We start from the raw sequence: 19,624 nt of genomic DNA, 5'->3' as shown, positions 1-19,624 counted from the left end.
GAGGTTGGTTATATAAAAAATTATATTATTTCAATATTAATTCACTATATAATTTAATAATTTCAATTATAATAATAAAATAAAAATTCTATATTTTATAGTTGAGGTATTTATATCCATGTAATAACTTTATATACTATTGTAATTTACCCCATTTCATATAAAAAAATTAAAAAATATTACTTGTCATTATGTTGCACAAGAAGTTGCAATTTTTCTAACACAATAAACATGTAACAAACTAGTACTGTTTAATTCGAAATAAATATTAATTTTTTATGGCGAGCACGTTACATTGGTTTATTTTAATAAACACGCGTGCATAACGTAAAACCAACTTGGCTAATATTTTATGACCAACGTCATAACCTACCTGAACTTTTTCAGTCTATGATAGGTATGAATCACGTAGTTTATCAATTAGAAGTTTTGAGCTTTCAACTCCCGGAAGTGACGCAATCGTTGAGCTAGTATGTGCACGCAACCAATATTACCCTTGTAGTAGCGTTCCGTTATCTTGATCCTATCGAAGGATCCAGTGTTGTCTTTCGAATATTTAGTATTTATTCAGATACAACTTCAGACTTGCACAATTGTTAATATTTTACGTTTCACAACATAATCTTTTTTACTCTTGAAATAATCAGAAATACATCGATGGTGATAAGCGTGATTGGATTGGCACTGCCTTCCTCTTTGAAGATTTGATATAAGAAATCACAGTAAGTCTCTAAAAAAATTATATTTCGCGGCTTTCTTAAGTCCCGCTTCTTTCGTTTTATTACAATTTTCACAAAAACCAATCACATGTCCGTTTCATTCGTTCGAAATCCGTACATACATCAATGAAACTTCATTCAACATCTCACGTACAAAATGGCGACGATTTACCACTTGTTACAAATACACATTGTATTAAAATTTTATTTTAAAAAAATGATTATAAATTTAGATATATATAATATTTTATATATATTATAATTTTTATATTCAAAATATATTCTTTAAATTGGAAATTATTTTAAATTAATAATATTAATAGAGTAATTTTGATTTCCAATGTAAGTTATCGCGCTAAATTTAAAATTATAAAATAAATATATACATTGTAACATTTTATTTTAATAAAAAAGTAATTTACAAAATATAATTTTTTGATATTTTTCAGAATATTATGAAAAATTAATATTTCATAATTTTTAATTATTTGATATGTAATTTTTTGAATATTTGAAAATATATTGAAAAATGTAATATCAAAATTTTTATCTCGTAAATAATTATAATAATTGAAAATATAATAGGATTTTATTTATATTTATATAGGATTTATATTTATCGATTTATACTCTGTTAATTTCTCGATATTATTTTGTATTCGATATATATTCATTATAGAGATTATACGATATTATAATCGCAGCTTGCAATTCTTTCGTATTTTATATTTCACATTTTTTTTAGACATTTCTCACATACATATTTAATATATTATAATATTTTTTTATTTTTTTTAATTTATTAATAACTTATTATTAAATTATTAATAATAGATACTTAAAATTACAGAATGCTAATATGAAGTAGACACTTCTCAATATAATTTATTCTGTCACTTGAATTCTTCATCAAATACAAGATTACATTATAATGTTAAAAAATATTAAAATCTAGCATTGAAATTGGATAAAAAAGATATTTTGTATGTATCAAATCTAAATTTAATGAATTTCATATATTATATATTTTTTATTATATATAAAAATTTTTTTAAATATTATACTGAATTTTAGATATACTGAACTTAAAAAATCCAAATAGTTTGTATAAAGTCAAGAGCTAGATATTCTTTATTACAGATATTTGAAATGCTATTACTTAATTTAAGCCACTATGTTAAAAAAACAGATTCAAGTACTGAAGATACTGAAGATGAAGAAGGAAAAGTCAAAGCATTAGATCCTTTTAGTAAGTTTTGATTAAATATTCTTTTATTTTTATAAATAAATTAAAATTTTTGTAAAAACTTTATATAAAAAATTCTTTTTTAGCTGAAGTTGATGCATATAAAGTAAATGCAAGTGGACGTGATATTTTGGATTATGCAAGTTCCTCTGATAGTGATGTTGAACCTACAACAGTGAATGATACTTTAAGAGGAAGTTATCTTGACGATAGTGATAATGAAAGTTTATACAGTGCACAAGAAGATCCTTTAAAGTAAGAATATTCTTATGTATGAATACTTACAATTATATATATATATATATGTATATATATATATATATGTATATATATATATATATATATGAAAATTTTATTAATTTGTTTTTTCTGTAGAATATCAGCTAGCTTGCTTTGGCTTGAGCAAATTTTAAAAATGAAATTTCAATTATCTGTATTTTTACTTATATCTATTTTGTAGTTGCTTTTTGCAAAAATGAAACAGTAATTTCTATTGAATAATTAGTATTAATTTTTTAAGGCATGCTGGAATTTTTACTGCTGAGGAGGTGATCTATATTGCACGAGAAAAACTAATTAGATTACAATCACTTTATATAGATCAATTTAGAAGATTACAATACATATTAAAAGAGAAAAGAAGAAAATATTTACATGCACTTAAAAAGGAAAAGGAAACATTATGTAGTATATATGATCAACCGAAAGAAACTGCAAAAGAAAAAAAAATTTATGAAAAATTGAAAGCCTTAAATCGTTATCATAGACGTAGTGGAGTTGAAGCTATACTATATAGAAAATCTTTAGAACGTAGAGCACAAGTAAAATACAAATTTTATGATTTTATATGATAAATAATATCATATAGTATATATATGATAATATTAAAAATTATATATTTTTGTTACAGGCAACTGTAGGTCCTACACAAAAAATACCAAGTATATCAAAATGTATTTTTACAGAAGGTGGAGTAAAATGTGGAGAAAAAACCCTTCCTGCTGCAAAACATTGTCGCAAACATATTCTTAAAGTAACATATTTATTCAATAATATCATATCATATAAATACAAATTGAACAAATTTTATCATCTTAATAGGATCAACATCAAGTTTTGTTTAAAGCATGTGGTGCAGTTCGAGCAGATATAGAATGTCATGAGCCAGTACCAGTGATTTTTGATACAAATTGTGTATTTCATATGAATTTACCATCTGAATGTAAATTGGAAACTATGAAAGTAAGATTTTAAAGATATATTTTCTATAAATGTATAAAACAATATGATGCAATATTAATTCTATTTTTATTATAATTATTAGTTTAAAGAATCAAAACCTGAAACACAGGAAATATCAGCAATAGATAATCAGTCTATAGAAATTGATGTGGTAGGTGAAATTCAAGAAATTGATCCGGATGATGACATGGCAGGATTAATGAGAGAGATGAGTGATGCTGCACACATGAAACCAGTATTTAATGAAAGTTTAAATAGTGAAGCTAGCACAGATACAGCATTTAGTTTATCAGCTCAGATGAGTGATAAAGATGATCTTGTCTCTGTTTGATAAACTATTTTGTTTGTTATAATATAATTATTCTAATATTTGTATAAAACTTAATATTTAAATAATATTTATAAATTTTATTTGACCTGTATTATTAATTATATGTTAAGTGCCTCAATATTAAAAGAATCATATTAACTCATATAACATATATAACAACAAAAGATTGTAAAATATTATAAATATAATTCACAAATATAAAAATTTTTTTTTTTATATATATTGTACATACATACATACATACATATATATGATTTTAAAAATAAGATATATCATTTTCATTTGTAAATATTACATGATCATTGCATAATTTTAAAAATAATAAAATAATTAATCTTAAATATATAATATATATATTATTTTTTATTGAATTTATTTCTTCATTATTTATAATCATATTAAATATTTTTTAAATATACAATTAACTTAAATACTAACTATTATTAAATATAAAAAGAACATGATTATCATAGTTTTAAAAAAAATTTTAAATAAAATATTAATTTACAAATTATTTTTAGTTTGAAATTTACAATAGATTTAAAAAACATATATTTATCTTATTATATTTCATTTAATTATTTTTTAATTTGATTTTTAAACATTTAAAAAAATATAATTTTATTTTTGAAAATTTAATCCATGATATAACTTTTATAATGAAATTAATTTATAAATACAATTATTATAATCCAAATAAATATTAATTCTAAAAAATAAATTATAATATATTTTCTAATTTTTAAAAATATTTTATTAAAAGAATTTCAAAAAAATGCATTGAATATTATTCTGTCTTTTTGTCTATGATTGAAAACATTTTACAATTCATAAATATTGAAATATCATTTAATAGAAGAATATTTGTATAATTGAATATTTGAAACAAATATATTGAACTGTATTTGTGGTGACATCTCTCTACTCAATTGTAATTTTTGTGATAGGCAATTGTATTAATAATGGCGGAGATGATTGAAACTCTAAATTAATATTTTTGCATAAATTAAGTATTTGAATATTATAATTTTTAATATTGTATTAATGATTTATTATTATAAAAAAATAATTAATTTATAATTCATAGATATAATACAATGATTTATAATTTAATGATTATTATAATTATAATTATAATTTAATTTAATTATTAATATTAATTTAATAATTTAATTATAATTTATTAATTAAATAAATATTATTTAATTAAAATTTATTGTTCTTTTAATATTTGTGTACTAATATTATGATTTGTTAAATTATATCAAAATTATTATTAAATTAAAAATTTTTATTTCGTATTAACGAATTTTAATTAATTTTCTAACAATAATTCATATATTTTTATTTTTATTAAAATTTGCAATCGTTGAATGTACATATATATTTCGATGCTATACAAATTGTTCAATATATTTATATCATATTTTTTGAAATTATAGAAGTAAAATAATAATTATAATACTTAATAATATTAATAATTTTAATTAATATTAATATTTTATTAAATATTATTATAATTAATATAAAAATTAAAATATTAAGTATTTCATATATATTCATCTGAATTTTTAAAGTACATTTTTGATCAAATTTATGAAATTTTTCAATGAGAAAAATAATCTGGATAAATTAAATAAGTAATATTAAATTATTTCTAAGAATTTAAATTTTAATTTAAATTGATCTAAATTAAAATTTAAAAAATTAAAAAATATAGTTTAATATATTAAGACATTTTTAAAAAATCGCTTCTGAAGATGAAAACAAATACAAAAATTCATTGAAGTTTATTTATTATATTTATTATATTTATTATATTATTATAAAAAGATTGCAAATGTTTATAAAATAATATAAAATAATATAAAAATCTACATAATATACATGAATGATATAAATATTTAAAATATAATATTTGAAGAATAAAGCAAATCTTAATTTAAACTTCATTTCTTTTTTCATGTTCATAAAAATTTTATTTCACATAAACATTCGAATCCGTATCTGCTTATTAAATTTAAATTATTTACATTATGATTGATACTGAAGACATGGTTGGTATTATTACATTGCTACTTCATTTAATAAATAAATATCAATTGTTATTTTTATATATTAACTTTTATGTTTTCATCTCTAAAATCGATTTTTTATGAAGTATTCTATGAATATATTGACATTTTATACAGGTTTTATTATTAAAAAATTTTATTTAATTTATAAATTTTAATTATTATTTTCTTCTATTCACCATTTTTTACAACATTTATATATATATACTTCCATATATTGTACAATAAATTATATTGTTTTGATAAGTATTTATCTTAATGAAAAGAAATATTTATATAAAATTAACCAAATTATTTTAGAGTTTGAAGTTTAATTTAAAAATTAATTATTACTCATAAAAATTAAAAAATTTTTTGAAAATAAAAAAATATAAATTTTTCAATGTTGTTATTAATTATTATACTATTGATTGAGTTTTACTTTTATTTCTATTATTATTCTACTACTTGATATTTCTAGTACTTAATATATTTAATGTTCATGAATTATACAATTTTACAGATTGAATTTAATATAAAAAATAAATAAAAAATTCGACATATTTTGTATTCTTAATGTACAATATACAATAACAAATATTGCACATGTTTGGAATACAATTAAAAAAATTTAAATCTAAATAACTTAATTCTAAAATAATAATCCTAAAATATTCAATAATTTTTATATGTACTAAACAATTTTTTTAATGAAAACTTTTTATAACTCTAATTAATTTTATATATAATTCTCTAATTAATTTTAATATATAATGAAATATACTTTCAAATAATGTTTTTAAATTATCTCTTCAATTAATAAAATTATTATTGGCCATAAAATAAACAATAATTATAAGATTGTATTATAATTTAATAAAACATTTATTAATTCATATTATTAGAATCAAAATTCATCATTTTTATTATTAAAAAAGAAATACTGAAATCTCCAATTTTTATATATAATCCATATTTTATAAAATGAAATATAGAATGCTATAAGATAATAGGTTTATTCTATATTTAATTTATGTGTATAGTACATATGTTATGGAATATTATTACATAAATTATTGATAAAATTTATTAAAATTTATTACTGAAAAATAAATTCATTTTAAGAAATAATAAGAAATCAATAATTTAAAATAATCTTTTTTTTTTTAAATAAAAACCATTTTACTATCTTTATATTATATTATATGTAAAAAAAAAAAATCCTAAAATCTTTCAGGATATATAATAATATAAACATATTTCAAAAAACTAATGTTTATGCTTAGCATTTAAATTTTTACAAAAAGCGCAAATCATTTAGTTAAATACATCAGTATTAATATAAGATATAATTTAAGAAAGTATTTTGCTTATAAGAATATAACACTTTTTTTCAATTTTTACATTTTCTGTAAAAAAATACATTGTCATTGATCATGGCATTAATCATTAACATACAAAAAAAATAAGTAACTTACATCATTTAATTGTTTAACACATTGAATGCCATGTAATTAATCAATTCACTTAATGTGAGCAAGATTGTGAAACTGGTATTCAAAGTGTTACAATACATTTTTTAAGTAACAAAAAAATGTGTAAAATATGTATGTATATATTTTGAGAATGAATATTCCATGTCATTAGCACAATAAATGTATATATATAGAAATAATTTTATGATAATAAAAAAATTTTGTTAAGATAATTTTAGAGAACCAAAGATATTTCAGTATTTTTACAATTATAAATAATAATTTCTTTTACATAAGTACAGCTAAAAATATTTAGCTTTTATATTTTAATTATGTATTATCTTACGACATGCAGATATGTACATATAATTGTAAGTAATCACCAATTCAATGATTGATAATTACTGTGGCAGTATAAGTATTTTTAAAATTTTAATATATTCAATCATGAATAGTGATTTACCGCCTCTATTTATCTGCATCAATATATTTAATGAAATTATTTTGTGCACAAGTGCATTTATAATTGTACAAAATTAAAATATGTTGTTTAGGTATCATAATAATCTTGTTTGATAATTTGTTAATTACTGAAACACAAACTTATATATATATATTTATAATATTTAAAATATTGTGCAAATGCAGAATAATTACAATGAAATAACTTGAAAAAAAATAAACATAGAAATTTCAAAAACAAAATTGTAAATTTTTATAAACTTATTAAAATGCATTTATGATCAATTGATAATATTTTCTATAATTTGATATTAATTTAATACCATTGTTTTTCGTTTTTGATCTTATAATTAATTTGATTAATATATAACTATTTCGACTTAAAATTATTATAAAGTATAGAGCACTTTGTTAACTTTAATAATACATTTATGATAGAATTACATATAACACTGACTCAATTATAAAATATTTATCTGAAGCATCATTTATTTAAATTGTTGTATCAAAATAAAGAATGCAATTATTAAATATATCACAATCAAACTTGTGTACAAATACACTGACAACTCTAAAATACATACATATTATGTAAATGCCAGATATCTGACAAGTAAAGAGGTAATGCAGATTATAATTAATCAATATATAATTTTTATATAGGGTGTTAATATATTCGTAAAATATCCGAAAAATTAATTCTGAAGAAACAAACAACAAATAAAAATTGATACATAAAAATTTAAGTTTATTTATTAAGTTATAAGCAATTTAAGTTTGTATTAAATGAAACAAGATAAAAATAAAAACAGTAGTGTAATGGAGAAAGTTTGATTCTCTTTCCATTTCACTTCTTTCAATTTATAATTTAATAAATAAACTTTAATCAACATTTTTGTCTTTTTTTTGATCTCTAGAATTGATCCTTCAAAAATATTTCACGAATATATTAATATCCTGTTATAACAATTAATACATTTTTATAGTGATTCATATTTAATCTAAATATAAAACCGAAACAATTATATTTTCTATAGAAAATTGAGTAAATTTAACTAAAAATGTTTTAACTAAAATAATTGTCAATTTTTCTTACATGCATTTAGTTGGTGTTACATGTGTTTCAGTATTACATTTTATGATTTAATGATTTCAATATTAGATTTCTAATTTTTTTATAATATTTTTTTATAATCATTAATTATCATAATTATTGATAAATTAAAAAATAAGAAAAGAAAAAAATATTAAAAAAAATCGCATGGTATTTTTGCAAATTTATATGATTTTAATAATAAAATATCAAACATTATTGAGTAAAAATTGACTACAATTATCTATCTTTATAATAACCTATCAAAGAAATTGTAGAACATTGAAATTTTACTGAATTATCTGACTGTTTTTATTACTTTCAAAGAACGCAATATCTCAAATATAATTTTTAATAAATATACTTCAAATATTGTCGTTGCATTTGAATTACCTAACTTTCTTTAAATTGTTAACTCATTTATTCTTGTGCACGGAATACTCTTAGTATCGTAAAACATTTAGCATTTATTTTATTATAGTACATTCTTAAGTTTTTAACAACAGACAATGTTGTTATCAACAAGAAATCTTATGCTAAATGTGAAAAGAAAAAAAAATTAATTTGTTTCTATTATTATAACAGTAAATATTTTCGGTAAGAATGCACAGTCAAAATTTTATTGACTTAATAGATGACTGTAAATATGGATCTATAGAAAATATTGCAAGCTTACCATTCAAAAAAGTTGTCAGTCTTTATAAATTTAATCACTGAATATATTTTTAAGATCGTGTTCATAGAGTGCTATAATTAACATTATTCCAAGGCCACATGATAGCCCTAATGCTTGTAAAATACATTGCCATTGAGAGCTACGCTCTACAGAGTGACTTGAAGATAATTCTGGAATCTATATAAATATTTAATAGTCAATTATAATTATCTTATTACATTAAATAAAAAAATTAAATAAAAAAAATATACTATACACTACTTACCATGTCTACTAAAGCTATATATATAAACATTCCTGCAGCAGCTGCAAACATCCAATTACTTATAGAAGGAGTACTTCCTAATAATACACCAAATATCATACCAAACAAACAAAGTACAGAAGATAACAGATTATAGAAAACAGCTTGTTTAGCGCTCATACCGGCTTTTAATAAAACCGCAAAATCTCCTATTAAAACAGAAACAAAATTTAGTTAAAAATTCAAAATATTTAATATATTTAATATAATATACCTAATTCATGAGGTAATTCGTGACAAAATACAGCTATTGCTGTGGAGAAACCACCCGCTATATTTGCTGAAAAAGCTGCACCTATAGCCATACCATCAGTAAAATTATGCAAACCATCACCCATTACTACCATCCAAGCAACACTCGACATAGATTCAGGTGCAGAATGAACATGACCTAAATAAATTTCATTTATAAAATATATTACAAATAAAATAGTATATTAAATCAGAGTAGATAGTACCATGTGAATGGGTATGACCATGATGTTTTGTTTCATGTTCACGTATAATAACAGTATAACTTTCTGATTCATTTAATGGTATATCTGCTCCATCTGTATTTTTCTTAGTATTTACTATTGAATCGTCTAGTCTCCAATCTTTACTTGGTTTTTTTTCTATATCATTCGTCATAATTTTTGAAACTGAATTACAATTTGATGTTAATGGTTTTTCTTCTTCTATCACAGGAGGTCTTTCATGATTATTATGTTGACGATTATGATGATTATCTGAATAATAAATATTCTTTTATAATAGATTATTTATACTTTTAACATCGTTCAAAAAATAAAATTAAAAACTTTAAGTCAATTATTTCAATAAAATTTTTAATTAATTACCTTGAATATCTGTGCTAATTTCACCATAACAATATGGGTATGATGAATATTTATGTTTGCAAAGTTTCTCTCCAACAACATTACTATTTGGTCCATCAGTTTCTCTCATTACTCGAACACGTGGTGGAAGCTAAAATTCAAAATATAAATAGTTTACATTTATTTAAAAATAAATATATTTTACAAAAATTTATATATTTTTATTCATGTTTATTTCTAATGTTAATTTAAACGAAATAATTACTTTATTACGGCGTTGCCGAAGTTTTCTCCATTCTGCTAACATTGTTAAAGCTTTCTCGGTAAAAAAAAATAATGCTAGTCCCATCATTGCAACTAATCCTTTCCACATATTCATATTATGTTGCTCTTTAAAATTCATATTATGTTGCTCTTTAAAATCTAACTCAACATGATCATTATGAATATATTCATGATTATGATGCGACATCATTGCCTAAAAAAAATAAATTTTTTTTATATAATAAAATATATAATAATTATATATTAAATATATATTAATAATTAAATATATAATAATTAACTCAAATTAATTTCGTTTATAATAAAAAATTTTTAGAGTATATCTTATATCTTATAATATTTGTTATATCTTACATGTGGCAAAAGATGAATAAGAGCATCACCGCATAATGTTCCTACAGCAAGAGCAACTAAAAATTGTAATAATTGATGATAATAAATTTTACCCATGAAAGGTATAACAGCAACACCAAGTAAACCACAAAGACTGATTATTAGAATACTGATTGTTGAGTAGGCCCACACTGAATAATAAGAAAATTGTATACTTAAAATTATATTAATATTTAAAATATAAAATTTTTATTAATATTCATATTTATATTGATTATATACCTTGAACCATATTACGAGTTATATCTTCTCCAAGATATTTGTTAATTGTTGTTAGCTTATAATTCTCTGGTACACGAATACATCCATTTCTCTCTGAGCTTGATTCACCAGCTAATTGATAAACAAGAGCTGGACATACACGTTCAAAAAGCCAGCTTGGTAATGTTGAATTATTATTAGTACTCAAATTGTATGGCATATCTCTTGCAACAGTACTTAATAATTCTTTACTACTTAAGCACTAAAATATTGATACAGTTATTTATAGAATATATTTAATTAAAAATTTAAAAACAAATTAACAAAATTCAAAAAATTTGTTTAATTTTTTACAAATATATAAATAAAATTATACATGCAATATTACAATATTAATTATTATAATTATCTTACCCGTTCTTTTTTAATTCCATTTTCATATTCTGGTAAACCATTATTTTGCAAATTCTTTGACTTGTCTATAACAAAAAAATTCATATAAAAATTTATACAATAATATATTATTCAAAAATTTATTTAATAAAAGTTTTTTAATATAATTATTAAAAGTTATTTAATAAAACTTTAAATATTGTCTAATATGAAAATATAATTCATATAATAAATAAAAAGTGTTTAAAATATGATATATAATACATAAAAAAGAAGATATTATCTTATTTAAGATAAAATATGCATTACTTAATAGAATTTTAATAAGAATTTTGTAATATGATTTTACTGATAGTAAAAAGATGTTGGATATCTACATAGAGGATAACATTACATGTGATATGATTATTTAACCATTGATATCTCATGTAATCAACAAGAATAGTATCAAATTTTGTTTACTCATTCATAATTATAAAATAAATGTTGCTGATTATTTCTATTTTTTAAATATATTTTTTTTATTTTATACATTGAATGCATTTCATTTAAAATATTATAAAAATATTAGAGTTCAATAAAATCAATAAATAACTCTATAGGTCAATTGAAAAGGAGTTTGAACTCTTAAGTTACGCTAAATTATAAATCAAGATGATTCTTATATTGAATAAAGATAAAATATTATCAGATATATATATATATATATATATATATATATATATATATATATATATATAAGAATAAATAGTTTCATATCTTATTATGATTGATAGGTTCATAATTGATAATTAAAAGTCATATACTGGTATTAGCTTTAAAAGACAATATTTATATAAGTTGATCTTGAAATAAGATTTTATTTTCATTTTTTAAACATATATATTCTTTTCTTTTCTTAAATATTATTAAATTAATACAAAATTAAATTAAAAAAAAATATTTCTAATAATGAATAATCAATAAATGAAAAAAATTTACCGAGTGGATTTTCATTGTGACTAGCAACAATATTATGATTTTCTAAACTTGATATATCAGTTAATAATCTCAATAATCCTAATTTTTTTAATAACTTTTCAAAACCTTCCATTGTTATACTTGTACCATCTCCATAAGTTTCAAAAATTTTCTTCATGAAATATTTTTCATCTAAAACATCTACATCATTTCTTTTTGTCCTGATTTTATTAAAAGGACTTTGATTTTTGTCAAATTGTATTACATTCAATTTACTATTATGTGTAATTTCAAATTGGCCTAGTCTTTCTGATATTTCTATATCCTTCAAATTTGTAGAATCTTGTTTCATTATTGGTATGTGGTTATTTTGAATATTAATTTCTACATTTTCTAGATTTTTCTTTTTAGTATGGACTTCATTTGTGGCAACTGACATCAATAAAGTAGTTTTGTTTCTGGTATTTTTATCTAATATATTATAAAATTTAACAGCACCATTATTATAATCATCTAAATTATTTAAATTTAATTTTCTCACATCCTTTTGCTGTATTTCTTTGAACTTCATTAATGACCAAGATGGTTGTAATTGTTCATTAGGTCGTAATAATTTTTCAGAATTATGAGTTGTTTGTCCTGAGGTTGAGAATTCAGTATGTGCTGAACATGGAGTATGTGCAGCACATAAAACACAAACTACACAAACTGTGACAAAATGATGTGACATGTCGTATATCCTGTAAAATGAAATAAAAGATTTTAATTTATATACAAATAATTTATATACATATGTATATGAAATATAATATTTACCAACCTTTATCATATTTTAGTTTATTATGTAATAATAAAATTATTATTATTAATTACTAATTTATTATAAAATGAAATAATATTAAAGATATTCAAATTACATATTTTTGTATTATAATCTATTCATCATTAGAAGAGAGGTAATAAAATACATCAAGTAGTTATCTATGCACAAAATGATAATAATGATAAAATTCAATTTTAACTAATACTATTCTTAAGTTATTACATAAGTTATCATTGTAAACATAAAATTATGTAGATTATAAACGTAAATTCAAAATATAGTGCAGTTAATTATCTGTATTATTATATCTCATAATTTTTATTATAGAAAATATTAATGATGATAAATAATCACAAAATTAATTTTTTCTTTATTTAATATTTAATTTTTTTATATAAAAATAATAAATATAATTTATAATTTTTATAATTGCAGAAAAAAATTTATCATTGTTTATTATAAAAATATTATAATCATAAATCATATACTTGTCATAATAAAAACATAATTCTTTTATATAAATTTTACAATAATTTTAAAAACTGTACAAGAAATATTTTTCAACCTCTTTTTGCATTACAACTCTTAAGTGAAAATTCTAAAAATATCATTATTTCTATTTATAAAAAAAATAGGTAATTAAATTTCAATCAGCATATTATTAAATGTATTATAAATATCAATATAATAGATAAAATTGACAGAATAATTATCTATAATAATAATTTGTTATTAATTTAAACTTAAATAATAATTAATTTTATTTTAAAATGTATTATGTTATATTTTTATAACACGATAAATATAACAAAGTTTAATTTTAAAACTTTGATCAATTTCTCAATATAACTTGAAAATTATTAGAATTATCATATTAAATGAAAATCAATTATTTTATCATTATTTTTATTATACACTTAATTTTTTATTTTATACAAAAACAATAAATGTATAATTAATTTTTCTTACATATATTGAAATGTCATTTAATTTGAAATTTAAAAATGAAAAAATTAAAATTGTATATAAGAATATTTATACATTTTGTCAACTTTTATTGATAAGAAATATATAAGGAAAGAAAAAAACTTATTTCTTCTATAATAAATTATTTTCAATTATTGTAGTTCATAAATTAGATATTATGGTTTAAATATAAAATGAAAAAATTGTGAATGCATATTAGCCTTCATTCGAAATATGATTTTAACTAAACAAATAAAAAATAATTACAACTATAAGAAACACATGATGTACTAAAAAATGAAAAGCGCGCATTTTATAAAACAAATCTATGTAAACGAATCAGGATGCGTGCGCGCTGTATCATATCCGAAATAGTCAATGTTCGATGTTGCAGTCGCTCCTTCAAAAACCGTATTTTTAGCTGTCAAAAAGAGAAGGAGATTCGTGGTTATCGCCCTCCTTGCCCTACCCCGCATTACGGATCCATGACAGAATTTAGAATTTAGGTTAGAAAGGCGGTCTCTTGCTTTAATATAAAAAAAAAGATGTGTCAAATTTTAATATGGAACCCAGTTGTTTTTTGTCAGTATACGATATCTGATGAGGGGTTACCGGATTATAGTATGATAACACACTGTCATGTAATTACCTTTATTCGATCAGTGAAACAAAATTCCCGCTAGGAAGTAGCATATGTTAATTGATCGAAACGCGCTCACTAGCTTGCGGAAAGCTCGCGAAGTCCCACGTTAACGTAAGAAGAATCCTTCGTTATTCTCCTCTATCCCCTTTCTTCTCTCCTCAACCAACCGTTGATCACCAATCCCGCCGCGTGCAACAAGTATACTCTGAACATAGCTGAATATTGGACTTCGACAAGATCGACAAACCTTAAAAAATTCTTTAACGTTACGTAATCGTAGCTAAAGCAACACTATCGTATCTCGTTAGGTTTCAAATTTCAAGTCATATTGCCAACACTGTTATCATATCAACTCTTTGTTATTATGCCATATTCAAATCAATTACAGTAAGAATTTTTAATTATGTAAGTTATCACTTGAAAATAATAATGGAAAAAATAAAAAATAAATAGAATAAATATCTTTTTTTAAATTAAATTTTATTTTTTATAATAATATATTGTTGTAGTATAATGTATTTATCTTTATTATTATATTTATTAGATTGCGTAATCATATTAATTGATAATATATTTATTAATATATAGTAATTATTATTTTTATTATTCAATAAATATATAAAATATATCACAATGTACTTTGTACTTTTTGATAAAATTAAATTAAAAAGTTACGATTATTGTTATGAACAATCTGTTTTCGATTTGGATAAAATTTTGTAAATTTTAAGAATACCATAATATATAATATATAATGTATAATATATAGCATAATAGCATAATAACATGTAATAAGTAAGTAGATATTTTTCATTTATTCATGTTGTATGTTTTCATATTATATATTCAAATTTAATTTATTTGTAAAACGGTTTGTTTTATATTTTATAATTGAATATCATAAGTTTTTGCTCCAGGAAATAAAATGCTTGCAACCGTTTTATCCCAACTTGCAAAAATCAATGATCTGCTAGAACATAACGCTGCGACCAATGCTTTTTTAAAAAATATAATAAAAATGCCAATTGATGTAGAGAAATATATGTAAATTTTGAAATTCAATTTAATGACACATATATATTTTTATTCATGATTGTAATCTAATGAAATGTTCACGAGTGGTTTAAGAAATAAAAAACTATTTCTTAAAATTTAAATTTCAAAAAATTATCTCGAAAATAATTTAAAATATTATTGAATTGAATATAATATTAAAATCTAGTTAATGAAAACTTTTCAAATTGGAAAATTTAAGAAATTATTTATTTGAAAAAATATCAATATTAAAAATATTATAAATAACATATTTAACATATTTACATAACATATTAACATAACAGATAACATTTTTTTATTGCAAAAATAATTAATTCCAAATATTTTTAATAATAAAAAAATTTTTGATACGGATTATCAAGAATGTTCATGTCACGTAAACGTTGATTGCTGCGATATTCTCATATTTCCATATGTTCAAGCATTGCAGATATATATTATCTTTTCTTTCCTAACTTCTATTCCTTAATTCCCTATTTACTACTATTTCTTCTTTATTTCTATCAAGAAATTCTTCTTTTAACTAATTCTTTCAATATTAATCGAAATTATATAACATTTCATTATAAATAAAGTACCTAAACAATCCTTTCTATAAAAATATATATATGAAGCATTATTAAGAATTAATAAAATTGACAAATTGATACAACTATTTTATTAATAAAAATTATACACATTAAATATTAATATGATAAATTATGCAATATTAAAAATATTTAGTATTTTGAATATTTAATCAAATTTTCATATAAAATAATGAATAAATAGTAATTCAATTTCTAGATATTAAATACGATATTGATACAAATAAGATATTATATAAATAATAAACTATATATTAATTACTATACTAAAATTTGAGAATATTTTTCAGCAAAATCAAATCATTTTTTTTCATATATTATTATTAATAATATTTATTAATAATAATGTACTAATAATTTTATTATTATTATGCAAGAAATTTTTATTGGTTAAATTTATTGTACTATAAATTGTAATATAAATTATAATATAAATTTATTATACTATTGTTTTCTTAATATTTTTATCTTTATATTAGAATTAAACATTTATTTTTTACTCGTTATTGAATATAATATTTAGTTGATAAAATTTTGTATTACATATAGAAATGTAAAAATATTTGTTGATAGATAATGGTAAAAAATATAATCTGAAAATCATTTAATATTTAACAATATAAAATTTAACATTTAAAGCATACTTTTATTAGATAAAGTATTACAAAAAATTATTTAATCTTCTTCTTCTTCTGGAGCAGCTCCTCCACTTCCTTTACGCAAATTCTTCCTCTTTACACGGCCAGGTCTACCACCACCAAATGGAGATTTTAGTGAAAAGTCAATATGTTTTTGTGAATCCAATCTTACAATAAAAGATGGAATGTTCACCACTTGTTTGCGTACTCTGAAATAAGATATAATAAGTTACATTTTATGCATTATATTCTTATTTCTCAATATTCTGTATTTTTAGTATTTCAAAATATGAGTTTATAATGCTATTTAATATATAAAAAAAATATACCAATTATTTTTAAAATGAATTTATATCCATTAATATATATATAACAGACGTTAAGTGTAGTTTCACTAACACTTAAGTGGCCTGTCTGAAAGAAAATATTATAATATGTATTGCTCCATATTCTTGAGCATCTTAGCTACCCATCCAATATTTAAGTCACATTTTTTTTTATCATTTTGAAGAAATAATCAATCAGGAAAAATATATGAATACCTGCAGTAGTCAAAAGACTATTACTATCATATTTTATAATTAAGTAAAATTAAAAAAAGCGATTGAAATACTTGTTTCAAAAAAAAAAAAATAAATAAAAATTAAATGTTTCCAGATATGAAACCAGATAAATATTTATTTTTATTTGGTGATTAATCAGGAGATTAATATTGCCTTAAAGATTAGAAAAAATCTGTACATAATCAGATATTTCTTGCCCATTTTTTAAGGCATATAAAACTAAGTTTAATAAAATTTACCTAATATGACGTTGACGAATAAGTACACGAGCATGATGTATAGACTTGGCAAGCCCTAATTTAAATACTTGAGTTTGAAGTCGTCTTTCTAAGAAATCTTCAATCTTCAAACCAAGAACATAATCAAGCTTCATACGGCTTTCATCTAACACTCCAATTCTTACCAAACGACGTAAAAGAGCATTTCCTAATAAATATATATTTCAATGAATAAAATGTTAAAATATGAAGTAATAATATTAATTATATGATTTTATCAGTAGAATATATCATCAAAACTATCAGACAAGAGGTGTCAAAAATATACATTCATCATAATTATTTTACCAAAAAGTCTTAAAAATTTATTGACTTAAAAATATATAGAATTTATTTCATACCCTCAAATAAACGTTTAGGATCCTTCTCTTCTAAAGTAAGAAGTTCTCGAGCAGCTTTTCGGATATTTGCTAGAGTATATTTAACTCTCCATACTTCACGCTTGTTACGAAGACCATATTCACCAATAATTCGTAATTCTTGATCTAAACGAGCCTTTTCATAAGGTCTTCTTGGAGTAACATAAGTTTTTGAGAAAACTGAAGGTATTCTTCCATTTACCATTTTGTACAATCCTGAGATGTATTTAATAAAAAAAAAATATTTCTCTTATATATTATATATGCATCTTTTAAAAAAATAAATTTATTATAATTTTGTGATATATTTTTTATATTGATATATTAGATATAAAATATATCGAATGCATGTAAAACTTATATTAACATTATATTAACACGTGTACATTTAAAGATAATTAAATGTAATTAAAAAAAGATTTAATTTGTTTAATAATTCTTTTTAAAAAAAGTTAATAAATTTCATAAATCCATATTATAAATATTAATTCTAATTAAAATAAATTGAATTTTTAAATAATTTTTAAATAAATATCATACCTTACTCTCAATCGCACAAGAGTAACGACCACACTGCGTTGGAAGAAAAGTCGAAATGGCCGAACTCATACTGTAAAGTTATAATTCTAAAGCGAATGCAGCGCTTAAACAGGAAGTTTGATACATTTTAACTAGCGGGTTTTTTAAAAAACGTACAGAAATATTAATGTTTAGTAATATCTTATATAATATTAAATTATTAAATATTTTGATAAAAAATCTACTTATATTACTTACATTATTATATATAAGAAATGCTTATTTAGTTCTTATTTATTATATTTGAATAAACATATTAACAAAAAAAAAATTTAATATTTTTTTTAAGTATTTAAAATTATTTGAATATATTTCTATTTTTTTTAAATATTTTTATAATATAATTTTCTTTATACTATAATAGATTAGTTTATAGTTATATTTTAGTTAAATAATTCAATATTTCAATATTTAATGAATGATATACATGTATATATTTTATCAATTTTTGTATTATAATAAAATTTTTGTATTACATTG

The 19,624-nt window shown here is 20.3% G+C and overlaps 3 protein-coding genes and 1 long non-coding RNA gene across 14 annotated transcripts; 2 read left to right on the top strand and 2 right to left on the bottom strand.

Moving 5' to 3' along the window:
* Nucleotides 1-108: 108 nt before the first annotated feature.
* LOC552703 (KAT8 regulatory NSL complex subunit 2) lies at nt 109-3,618 on the top strand. Of its 6 annotated transcripts, none has more exons than XM_006557552.3 (8): nt 109-722; nt 1,570-1,702; nt 1,860-1,968; nt 2,052-2,220; nt 2,471-2,786; nt 2,876-2,998; nt 3,067-3,207; nt 3,290-3,618. In XM_006557552.3, exons 3-8 carry the CDS (start codon nt 1,869-1,871, stop codon nt 3,536-3,538), a joined length of 1,098 nt encoding a protein of 365 aa, XP_006557615.1. In that variant the 5' UTR covers nt 109-722; nt 1,570-1,702; nt 1,860-1,868; the 3' UTR covers nt 3,539-3,618. The 6 variants fall into 6 exon arrangements, with proteins under 6 accessions (XP_006557615.1, XP_006557614.1, XP_625082.2 ...); XM_006557551.3 differs by having other exon boundaries at nt 1,794-1,968; XM_625079.6 differs by having other exon boundaries at nt 118-722; nt 2,486-2,786.
* A 5,192-nt stretch (nt 3,619-8,810) lies between these two features.
* Nucleotides 8,811-15,437, bottom strand: LOC552697 (zinc transporter foi). Of its 5 annotated transcripts, none has more exons than XM_026445071.1 (11): nt 12,674-13,382; nt 11,714-11,778; nt 11,321-11,561; nt 11,060-11,229; nt 10,686-10,898; nt 10,442-10,571; nt 10,061-10,330; nt 9,817-9,993; nt 9,564-9,751; nt 9,299-9,475; nt 8,811-9,158 (listed from the first exon to the last, which is right to left on the bottom strand). In XM_026445071.1, exons 1-10 carry the CDS (start codon nt 13,380-13,382, stop codon nt 9,329-9,331), a joined length of 2,310 nt encoding a protein of 769 aa, XP_026300856.1. In that variant the 3' UTR covers nt 8,811-9,158; nt 9,299-9,328. The 5 variants fall into 5 exon arrangements, with proteins under 5 accessions (XP_026300856.1, XP_026300855.1, XP_006557622.1 ...); XM_006557559.3 differs by lacking the exon at nt 8,811-9,158 and adding an exon at nt 15,091-15,437 and having other exon boundaries at nt 9,329-9,475; nt 12,674-13,392; XM_006557560.3 differs by lacking the exon at nt 8,811-9,158 and adding an exon at nt 13,473-13,527 and having other exon boundaries at nt 9,329-9,475; nt 12,674-13,392.
* A 201-nt stretch (nt 15,438-15,638) lies between these two features.
* Nucleotides 15,639-16,251, top strand: LOC107965474. 2 transcript variants are annotated; one of them, XR_001705467.2, is made up of 2 exons: nt 15,639-15,879; nt 15,990-16,251. It is a non-coding gene; the product is annotated as an uncharacterized LOC107965474 (long non-coding RNA). The 2 variants fall into 2 exon arrangements; XR_001705468.2 differs by having other exon boundaries at nt 15,640-15,879; nt 16,002-16,251.
* A 1,101-nt stretch (nt 16,252-17,352) lies between these two features.
* LOC409202 (40S ribosomal protein S9) lies at nt 17,353-19,181 on the bottom strand. Its single transcript, XM_016916361.2, has 4 exons — nt 19,106-19,181; nt 18,548-18,781; nt 18,168-18,354; nt 17,353-17,574 (listed from the first exon to the last, which is right to left on the bottom strand). Exons 2-4 carry the CDS (start codon nt 18,768-18,770, stop codon nt 17,403-17,405), a joined length of 582 nt encoding a protein of 193 aa, XP_016771850.1. The 5' UTR covers nt 18,771-18,781; nt 19,106-19,181; the 3' UTR covers nt 17,353-17,402.
* Between the last annotated feature and the right edge of the window lie 443 nt (nt 19,182-19,624).

This window comes from Apis mellifera, linkage group LG14 (assembly GCF_003254395.2).
Source record: "Apis mellifera strain DH4 linkage group LG14, Amel_HAv3.1, whole genome shotgun sequence".
Lineage (NCBI taxonomy): Eukaryota > Metazoa > Arthropoda > Insecta > Hymenoptera > Apidae > Apis > Apis mellifera.
Note: the sequence above shows the minus strand (reverse complement) of the source record. Positions and strands in the feature narration are given on the sequence as shown.